Here is a 10,899-nt window from a genome sequence, read left to right as displayed (position 1 = left end):
CACCTAATCGTAAGTCATATTATCTTCCCATACGATTAGGGGTTTAAGAAAATAAGTTAAAATTTAGTGTGGCTAGTTAGGGGGGACATGAAAGCGGGATATGGTTTTGCGAGTTCAATTCAACACCATAACTTTTATAATTCTATTTTTCTTGAGTTTCAGTTCCAGATTAGAGAGGAATTATAATTGTAGAAATTCAATAGTTGTAATTTGAGATCTAATGAGTTTTGGAGTTGGCCCGATTTTATATAAAGGTTGTGCCTACCTCCCTGGGAGAATCTCGAATTTGTCTTGTGTTTGGTTTTTTCAAATTAGAATCCACTCTCTAAGCATAATGAGTTTGAGGATAGCAAAGTAAATTAATTGGTAGAAAGTTTAAAGAGATTAGACTTTCGTTTGAGTTGATTGAAAAGCACGAGGATCTTTCTAGAAGACTTTGTATTTTGAGCATCTTCTTACGACTTTGACATGTAAGTACTTTATTTGATCTAATTTATTACATTAGATATCACGACAAGTTCGATTTTTAGAAAAAAATTAAACATTTGTTGTGCTACTTTTTCATGTTTTCTAAATTATTTTCCAACATTGCTTTATTTTGATTTATCATGAATGATGAAAATATAAAGGGTAAGCTAACTCAATGACACTAAACTATTAGTAAGTTTAAGTTTGATCATTCAACTTCAAAAAGTTATAAATTGGACTCTGAGCTATTCGAAAGTTTTTATTTAAGTCACCGAGCTTTTAAAATTACTATTGTATAACCTTATTTATTCGCGCCAGCTACACCAATCAAAAGCTCACATTCACTTTCTCTTTTACAATTTAGTTTTTTTTATTATCATAATACAATTTTGAACATCATGAATCTATGAACCAAAATCTAAACAATTTTTTTCTTTGATTTCCAACCTTTGACATTGATCGCTAGATCGATTTGGATTTAATATATAATTTTTTACTCATCAATGGGTACTAATCCACCATACTGATCGTTGAATCGCTACACTATTGACTATAATTAATGGTTCAATGACTAAAATATTACAACACGATAATGTAAATGATTAAAACATAACATTTTAAACATAAATGACTAAAATAAAACTTAAAATAAACAAAATTAACTATTTTAATAATTTACGCTTGAAAAAATGTAAAAAGAAAACTCGTGACATATGTAATGGGATTAAAAAAATGAAGCAGAGCCACCCAGTTGCCGTCTCGATCTTGGGAGGGACATAAATGATTAAGGTGGTAAATTGGTCATTTTCAATGGGTTTGGAACATTAGCAAAAAATTCCATCACGACCGGGCCCGATCCCACTATATAAATAACGATAACGATAAAAAAGTAAAGATTGGCCGGAAAACACAAGTGGAGGAATTATGGTAGAGTCACATCGTGTTATTTTTCTTTTATAAAAGGTTACAACGCGTCAATAATTGATTGAGCCTCGTGTTTCGAATCTTGACGAAGACTTATCGAATCAATTAAATATTAAATATTATTAAATATTATTAAATATTATTAAATAATAATTAATTTTTTCTCTATATAATAATGCAGAGTGCAAGGCAATAAAGCATTTGCTCAAACCCTAGGATAGTTGGATTCCATTTCATTTTGTTCAAGTTTCAGATTTCTCCTCCTCGCCTCTTCTGATCAGGTAGTTTTTTTTCTTCTTCTTCTAATCTTGTAGATTTTTTTTCTTTTTTCCCTGAATTTTTTTATTATTGGTCAATGTTTCTTGTTAGATTTTGATTTCATGAGCTTCTTCCTGGAAATTGACAATTTTTTAATTTTCTTTTTCAATTTTTAGATCGTATTTATGTTATTTTAATACCCTAATCAGATTCGTCTTTTCTTGATTTAATTTTTCATCTTTCTTTCTCTTTGCATGAAATTATCTGTTTGTTTCAAATTTTTGTTTGGATTTAGAAAATTTTAGTCGTGTTACAGTTTCTTTAAACGTTCACTTATTTATTTTTATGCATTACGTCCCGTATAACTTTGTTTTTTCTTTATTTTTTAAAATTAATTGCGTTTAATTTCTTGTTGTTAGTTTATTTAGTTTTAGAGCTCATAAATTATTTAATCAATCTGAAACCAATTTTTGGATGCAGTTGCAGGCAATTTTTTACTGATTTTCTTGTAGGCTTTTTAGGGAGTTGATCAAAATCTACCGATTTTGATTTGGGGATTTTACATTTTGAATAGGGAGTGATTTCAGGGTCTGATTAAAAAGAATTGTTTTATTGGAATTTGGAAGTTAATTTTCATCTAAAAGCTATTAAAGAGGAAAGAAGGGTCAGTTCACCAAGCCAAATATTTGGGATCATGCCGGTATCGGGGAAAGAAGAGGTGATTTTTAAATTTCATTTTTTTTCAATTACTAGAACCTAAGCTTAGTTAAAGTGTCGCATTTTTTGTGTGTTGAATATTGATTAATTTATGTTTTGTTGTTAGATGGGGGTTAAACCCAGTGTTGGGCAGTTTAGTGAATACACTGCAGGTATTCCTATAAAGAAAAGGAGGTTTCCTTTTATTTTGTCAACTGAAAATGAATTGGAGCAGAAAGGATTTTCTAGTCCAGTTCAAGGTTCAACTGTTTCGAATGATGGTATTGTTGCAGTGCGTTCAACACCCAGTGGTGTTTTAGTGAGTTCAAGTACCAGTGATGCTTTAGCCAGTTCGAACACCAGTGGTGTCGTAGCGAGTTTGAACAACAGTGGAATTTTAGGGAGTTCGAAAACCAGTGTTATCAATGCTGATGGTGTTACAGCTAGTTTAAATGCTGGTAGTTTTGCTACAAGTTCTAATGCTTTGGGTGTTGCAATGAGTTCTACTGCTGGTAGTGCTGCAGCTTGTTTTAATGCTGGTAGCGTTGCCTCAAGTTCTAAAGCTTCCAGTGCTGCAGTGAGTTCTACTTCTGTTAGGCTTGCGGGTAGTTTGAATGCTGGTAGTGTTGCCGAAAGTTCTTATCCTTCTGGTGTTGTGATGAGTTCCAGTGCTATTAGTGTTGCAGCTGGTTCGATTGCTAGTGGGGCTGTGGAAAATCCTAATGCTAGTAGTGTTGGAGGAAGTGGCTTGAGCTTTCCTGATGCAAGTGAGAAATCAGCACATGAGAAAGAGAAGAGAAGTTCAGATGATACAAATGTTAGCATGGTGCAGGGTAATACTAATCTCCTTAGGGTAAAACTTGAAGAACAAAGCTTTGCAATTCAGTCTAGGTCTTTGGCTGATATCAGCTGCAAGGGGAAGCTTGTGGCAACTGGGACATCAGACAATATCATGAGGAAGTTGGCAAAATCTGAATTGGACTTGGTAGGCAATGATTCTCTCACCTTTAGTGTAGGGAAAGATGTATATAGCCAGAAAAGTGTAGATGGAAAGTTTGGATCACAGTTACCTTTAGTTTCTGGGAGCCCTGGATTATCCCTAGGTTTAAGGGAATATCCTTCAGCTATGGCTAGCGGGAATAATGAGCAAGGTTTTCGGAATCAGGAAAAGACGGAACCTGTTTCCATGAATCTATCTTTAAGCAAAGGAGAAGGCACTACTCAACCGAGAAGTACTGCAGTCCAGCCTAATACTAAGGTTTCTAATATGCTAGCTGACAGAACGAACTGGGATTTGAATACGACAATGGATTATTGGGAAGGTCCTGCCAGTGATGATGGTGCAAGTAAAATGGCTACTCAAATGTATGATATAAAGCCGGTAATTTGCTCAGCTGGGATGACTGTTGCAAGTATGCCTACACAGCTGCAAATACCTGAAGAAATTGAGAACAGAGCCAAAATTAAAATGTCATCTATAGTTTCTAGCCAGCAGTATAGCGCTGAGGATTCACTTCGTTTGGGCCTCACTACACCTTATCTACATTTGAACCCCAATGAAAAACCGGCAGGTTCTTCAGGTAAAATTGTTTCAGGCAATGTTGTTGCAAATGTCAGTTCACCTGGGGAACCAGTACCTGCCAGCAAGCCGACAATGGTCAACTACAAGCCTGTAAAATCAGAACCACTTGATGAGAGTGTCAGAAGTGATTCTGGTGTAACTAAAGCAAAACCTACAGGCTTGTTAAATATCACACAGGCGAAGTCTGAAATAATTGAAAAGTGCAGTTTGGAAAGATTAAAATCTTCAACTATTAGTACCTTAAAATCAGTTGATGCTAGATCCATAAAACCTGAACCAGTGTGTGAGAGTAACAAGGAAACGCCGGAGAGAATGGAGGGACCAATGAATCAATCAGATGAACAAATGCTAGCAGTACCTACTTCTACTGATTCGTCATTACATGGTGTTACAACTCACGGGGAACATTTTATGCAAGCTAAAGAAACTGAGGCCAGTGTTGAGGCCCAGGTTGCTTCTAAAATGATTTCTTCTGCAGGTGTTACAACTCATGCTGAACATTTTATTCAAGCTAAAGAAACTGAGCCCAGTGGTGAGGGCCAGGTTGCTTCTCAAATGATTTCTTCTGCAGATGTTACAACTCATGCCGAACATTTTATGCAAGCTAAAGAAACTGAGCCCAGTGGTGAGGGCCTGGTTGCTTCTGAAATGATTTCTTCTGTGGACCATGATGATAATGAATCAAACATTGCTGGTAAACTAGATAACTCTACTTCCCAAAGTAAAATGGTTGAAGATTCTGATCATTGCAAGCTGAAATTCATGGATGTACAACTTCCTGATTCTGGGGGATCAGTTGAGGGTTCTGCAAGTGATGAGGAAAAAATAAATTTATCAGGTGATGTTTTAGAGGAAGATTCATATGGTTCCGATTATGAGTCAGATGACAAGAGAGAGTTAGCTACAGCTATGGATATAGAACATGATCGTAGAGGAGAGGAGGACTTTGAAGATGGTGAGGTCAGGGAACCTGTGGTGAACACTGAGATAGAGGTTCTGATATGTGAGATGCAAGAAGCAGGAAATGGGAATGATGGTGATAACAATCCATCGTCATCCTCTTTCAGAGAAAAAGAAACTCTAATCAAAGACCCCGGAATAACGAGTAATGACACTAATACTAATGAATGCACCGACACATCTGTCAATAAGGATTCTGCTACTGAAGCTAATAAAGAGGCCTGTTTGCAAGAATCTTCAGCTGTTGAGATGCCTTCAAGTCAAATGGATGGAAAGAGACACATTAAAGCCATACCAAGAAAATCGCTCGATGCATCAGAAAAGGATACTGTTAAAGGGCAAGAGGGAGAGCAGGCATCTATCCAATTCTCGGATACAAGCCAGGGAACTTCAGTGACCATTTCTCAAGGTACAGATGATGCTAAAAAAACTGATTCAGAAGGAAAAGGCAATTCTGTTTTACCAAAGGGAGAAGCATTTTCAAGTGGTGATGATGCGGGTAAGGATGTTGACAATGGAGGTAATAGGAGTCGAATTATAAACTTATCTCGGGCTTCTAATCTATCATCCCCTGGTAGAACAAGATCTATTTCAGGCAGGACATTGCAGTCACAAATAGGAAGAGAGAGACTGCCTGATGTTGCCCTGGAAGGAGATAAGTTCCATCATCGAGGGAGGTGATTCTTGTTATTTATCATTGCTGCCTTTTTTCAGTTTGTTTATTACATTTGATGAGTAATATATGTCTGTAATAACTTTTTTTCCTGACAATGTTTACCCACAGAGATGAAGCTTATGCCGACAGTTTACATAGATTCCCCAGAGAGAGGCATCATGTTCAGCCATCCAGGAATAATAGAATAAGTTTTATGCGTGGAAGAGGTAGGATTTCCAGTCGGATAGACACCCTACGTGGTGATCAGGATTCAGAATGTAACTTTGCTTCAGAGTTTTATAATGGTCCTACAGAATATCGTGTTGTGAGACATAAAAATGCATCTGCTGTTTCTGATGCAGATCCTAACTTTAGTAGCTATAATAATGGGCAAGATGGTGCATATTTTGGTACTGGAAGAGGTGGGAGGAAGATCTTGAATGATGATCCACCAATTTTCTCCCAGTTACCCCCAAGGAGGCGGTCTCCTGGTGGAAGAGATGGACCTGCTGGACGTGGGCTTCCAATGGTTCGCAGAGTTCCAAGAAATCTTAGTCCAAGTCGATGCATTGCTGAAGATGGATCTGAATTAGTTGGGTTGAGGCATATGAGAGGTTTTGCTGATGACCATACAGACCCAATGTTCGCACGCTGCCAACCTTCATTTGAGGGATTAGATGGTCCTTTTGTGAGGGGGAACAGGGAATTTACATCTGTTCAGAGAAGGGGTATCCCGCGAACACGTTCAAAATCTCCTACCAGACAACGAACTCGTTCTCCTGGTCCATGGTCTTCTCTTAGGAGAAGATCACCTGATGGATTTGGAGGCCCTTTGGAATTACCTCATCGAAGATCACCACCACTTTACAGGATGGAGAGAATAAGGTCACCTGATCGTCCTTGTTTTGCTGGCGAAATGGGTGTTAGAAGGCATGGATCTCCACCATATTTGTCTCGACCCTCTAATGATTTGAGAGACCTGGATCCCAGTCGAGATCATGGTCATCCAAGATCTGGCATCTCTAATAGGAGCCCATCTGGTCGAATTTTACTTAGAAACAGTAGAAGGTTGGATCTTGTAGATCCTCAAGAAAGGAATGAAGGTGACGATTACTTTGGTGGGCCTATGCCCTCTGGCAGGTTTCATGATCTTGGAACCGATGGGAATCCTGATGAGAGGAGGAGGTATGGTGATAGACGTGGACCTGTACGTCCTTTTAGGTCTCCTTACAGTGTTGCTGATAGTGAAAATTTTCATCTTAATGCTGAGGGTGGTCCTAGATCCTTCAGGTTCTGTCCTGAAGATGATCCAGAGTTGCATGAAAGAGGGAATATGAGGGAAAGAGAATTTGATAGACGGATCAAAAATCGACCAGGGAATGCCCCTAGGAGGACAAGAAACATGGAGGAGCAGGAAGGAAATTTCAGGCACGGTGGTCAGGTTTGGCATGATGATGGGTTTGATGATATGTCACAAGCAAAGCGAAAACGATTTTGAGTAGGTTTATTTATGCCATTAGTCTACTGTCAATGGTGTAAGTTATCAGAGCAGCAGGGCAGAATCTGTTACCATTCTCTATTTTCTGCATACGCAGTAACCCCTTGTTTAGGGTGTAGAATAAATCTGGAAGCAGCAAATGGTAGAAGGTAATTTAAGTGCTATGTAAGTATACGGTACTTTTGCCCAAAGAACATATCAAGGCACTCTTCTGTCTGACAGGTTTTGAATGACTCCAGTCTTCTCTGTTATAATCTTTTGCTGGTTATTCCTTTGGGCAGACCTTTTCCCTGCTGAGAAAACGCGAGTGCTTGCGTTTTTAAGATTGAAACAAAATGAGGGTATGATCACAGTTTATCTATTATTACATGATGAATAAATTCTCTTTTGTGCATTTGCTACCAAGCCTAATCATCCGTTCAATTGCAAAAATGGCATTAGTTCGTGTGGTCCGGAACTCCGGATTGTTCGACTTTGTGTTTGTAAAATGTCATCCCTGTTCAGTAACATCACAGGTAGGTGAGTTTTTTTCAAGGGACAGTCGGATATTGCCATGAAATTTGAAAAATATAATTTAAAAGAAATGAAAGAGAAGCATAGCTGCAAATGCTGAATTTTATGCCAAATAGCTGGTCTTTACAGGTAGTTGTGAGGTGAAGATTGTTTGGCTCTGGCCTGGGTTTTGTTTTGGCTCAAAGCAACAGGTTATTATTATGTGATATGTGCTTCGATTTTTCATTTTTCTTCAAGTATCTATGTCTGGCATTCGCATTCGAATTATATTAGGATATGGATATGAGGATATAGCATCTTCAAAGGCCTGATAAATCATGGGAAACTTGGAAAGAAATGAACGTGAACACATCTATGTCCATATTTGTGACGGATTCCGTGAACATTAACTTGAATCTGTTGTTCCGGTAGGAGTAAAGTCTGAACTTTTTGTTTTGAACTTCGCCACTTATCATGAGATATGGGTCAGCTACAAAGGATTTTACTTTCACATTCACATTGCAGTGGCTGCTGCATTTGTTTGATTTTGCTTAAAATGGGTCATGGTTGCTATCATATCATCCTGGTCACTTTTGGTATGTTAAATGAGTAAATTGTTGATTACGCCTATTTGATGAAATACGATTATTACATAATTTAAGAAGACAAAATGAGTGATTGAAAGTGATTGGGGGATTTGGATTGTGAGATGAAATGGACGGATGTTTGATTGACGTGTTCACAATTCCTGTTTGATTCTGCTGTTTACATGGAAATGTCTTGTGTTGACCTCCATTTCACTAATTGGTTTTCTATAGGTTTGGAATTTTCATTTATCAAGTTTTGATTAAAATATATTAAGACAAAGGTTTTTACATTGGATTGATTGTATTCCAATCGGTATGATTAAATAAATTATTAAAAAATTTAAATACATAAAAATATAAAAAATAACTGGTTGAATTATTAGTCTAATTGATTATTTAATTCAGTTTAATATGCGGTTTGTGAATTAATCGATTTAATGTTTCTTTTTGGGTTGGTGCTTCAATTTTCAATTTGCAATTTGACCGAACGGTTTTGTTCAGTTCAAATAATTATCACGAGGATAAGTTACATAAGCAGTTGCTCAATTTTGGTGCAATTGATAATATAATTAGTTTGATTTTAATTACAATTTTAAAAAATAACTAATTAGTCTCGCGTACTAATTTTCGTTATAGACGTAACGGAAAGTTGATTTATTATTTTTCTGGCTATGTTGGCATTTTAGTTGTCGTTTAAAGGGTCTTGGGTAGTAGAAGAAGGAAAAGAGAAAACAAATAATAAGAGGAGGAGAAGAGGAAGAAGAAGAAAAAGAAGAGAAAAAAAAAGAAGATACAATCTAATTTTTTTTATCGATGTCTTTTTTCCTTTCTTGTTCCAAAAATTGGAGAAAAAAAATTCTCCAAAACTCTCTACACATTTCACTTCTACCCATTTTTGCATCCGGTTTCCAACATTGCCTCGAATTAATACCATCACCAAAACGAAGCTCCCCTCACCCTTTGGACACCTAATGGTTTAGATTTCTCTAAGGAACGACCAAAATTTTTGAAAATTCAAACACAATTTTGAAACTAGCAACCTTGATTTGTTGTAGTGTACTGTCAAATGGACTTAGTTTCGTACTATATTAATCCTCTCGTCGGTGGTCATCTTCTCAACGTCCGAATTTGCGAAAGTGTGCCTAAAATGGGTTTGGTTTTGTTTTTATCTAGAAGTATTTTTAAGATTTACTCCTAATTTACACCCACATATCATATAGAACATTATAGAAGTTAATCTATGTTCGATTTTTCAGTGAAACAATTGATTTTGCAAAACAAACTTTGGGATTTTAAGTACTATCTATTGGAATATCACTAGCATTAGGGTATTCCACTAGCATTAGGGTTCCTTAGGCTCTCAAACATACTTCTCTGAGTATGACCGACACCAAATGTGAACTCATGTGAAGGAACTTTTAAGGGCAGACGGGCACAAATAGAAGTAGTACCAAGATTATTGAAGGCAGGGATAGGAATGAGAGTAGGAACTGCATTGTTTGCCTTTGAGAAACCAAAGTTGAATGGAGCTTCAGCAGGTGGTGGGAGTGCAAGTAAAGAAGGATTGATACTTTTAGATGATTTAGTTGATTTTTATTGAATTAAATTCATTTTAAGATCCTTTGCCTACTCCTACTCCTCCTCCTTTTTCTTTTACTGCTCAGCCCATTCAAAATATCAATCTTCCCTTTTCTTTTTTTTTTTGCCCATCCCTTCCCCCTCCAAATTATGTCCCATTGGCTGCTCAATTCCAACGTGGCAAGGTAACTGGCCACGCCACTTTTCTCGTTAAGTCTGTAACATAAAATGTTAATGGGTGACAGATCACTTTTCGAGAACATTAGTGACTGATTTGTTATTTTTTAAAAGTTGAGTGATTGGATTGAAACCATAGTGACTGTTTTGTCAGCTGCATCAAAGTTGAGTGACTGTTGGTGTAATTTACCCTTATCATAATTATGACATGATGAAAAATAACATGAATTAAGAAAAAAAATTAAAATATTTTACCTTTATTTTGGTACATTCGTAAAAATATAATTAAGGTAGGAAGTCAAGTAATGTCTTCAAATGTTAGTTGAAATTTCCATCTTGCATATGTGGGTTACAACAGAAGATTAACTCACCTTTTCTCTTTATTAAGAAACTTCCAAAAAGAGACGTGATAAGCAGGACGAGGATAGAGTGCAAACCTTTTCTTTTTATTAAGAAACTTGTAAGAAGAGACATTATAAGCACAAGGAGGATAGAGTGCAAAAAGAGAATTCTCGCTTGAAACTTGTTAACAAATTTGTATTGTTATTTTTTTATCTTAAAGAGGTAAAGAGATCAAGAAAAGATTTGGAAATTTGTGTTCGTGTAATGTGAAGGGACTCAAGAGTAAAGAATTGAAGAACATTGTGGGAGTAATCTCTTCTTCTAAAGACGACTCCAACAAGGTTAAGATAAATGTTTTTGAATATGAGCTTATTTCTAGGTTTTCAAATGATCTAGAAGGTAGGTGACCAAGTGTAGAATTGGAGTAAATATATTTGGTTTTGAGCTATTGGAAGATAAATTGGAAAGAGAAATTTACCTAAAATTTATCAAGATAACAAAGTATATTAAGCTTAATTGTTAATGAAATATTGTAAATAACAATCACGAAAAGTAAAAAAAGTAAAAATATAAAATGACATTTTTTAAATATATAAGTTTTCAAGCCTTCATGTGGATAATGAAATTAGTAAGGCTTTATTTACTATTGAGTTTTAAGTGTTTTTTAAGCCAAACCAATTTT

At 36.2% G+C, this 10,899-nt stretch overlaps 1 protein-coding gene across 4 annotated transcripts; it reads left to right on the top strand.

Moving 5' to 3' along the window:
* The first annotated feature begins 1,554 nt into the window (after positions 1–1,554).
* On the top strand, positions 1,555–7,779 carry LOC107926019 (uncharacterized). Of its 4 annotated transcripts, none has more exons than XM_041091944.1 (5): positions 1,555–1,673; positions 2,131–2,368; positions 2,474–5,565; positions 5,673–5,770; positions 5,906–7,779. In XM_041091944.1, the coding sequence occupies exons 2-5, from the start codon at positions 2,345–2,347 to the stop codon at positions 7,039–7,041; spliced, it is 4,350 nt and encodes a 1,449-aa protein (XP_040947878.1). In that variant the 5' UTR covers positions 1,555–1,673; positions 2,131–2,344; the 3' UTR covers positions 7,042–7,779. The 4 variants fall into 4 exon arrangements, with proteins under 4 accessions (XP_040947878.1, XP_040947876.1, XP_040947877.1 ...); XM_041091945.1 differs by having other exon boundaries at positions 1,574–1,673; positions 2,225–2,368; XM_041091942.1 differs by having other exon boundaries at positions 5,673–7,779.
* Positions 7,780–10,899: the final 3,120 nt, after the last annotated feature.

Source organism: Gossypium hirsutum, chromosome D04 (assembly GCF_007990345.1).
Source record: "Gossypium hirsutum isolate 1008001.06 chromosome D04, Gossypium_hirsutum_v2.1, whole genome shotgun sequence".
Taxonomy (NCBI): Eukaryota; Viridiplantae; Streptophyta; class Magnoliopsida; order Malvales; family Malvaceae; genus Gossypium; species Gossypium hirsutum.
The sequence above is the reverse complement of the archived record's forward strand: the minus strand, read 5'-3'. Positions and strand labels throughout refer to the sequence as shown.

Bases quoted from the DNA above. Each gene is read 5' to 3' on its own strand.
- LOC107926019 (XM_041091942.1), top strand. From the start codon at position 2,345: ATGCCGGTATCGGGGAAAGAAGAG. The intron at 2,369-2,473 runs GTGATTTTTAAA...TTTTGTTGTTAG, and splicing joins CGGTATCGGGGAAAGAAGAG to ATGGGGGTTAAACCCAGTGT. The intron at 5,566-5,672 runs GTGATTCTTGTT...GTTTACCCACAG, and splicing joins AAGTTCCATCATCGAGGGAG to AGATGAAGCTTATGCCGACA.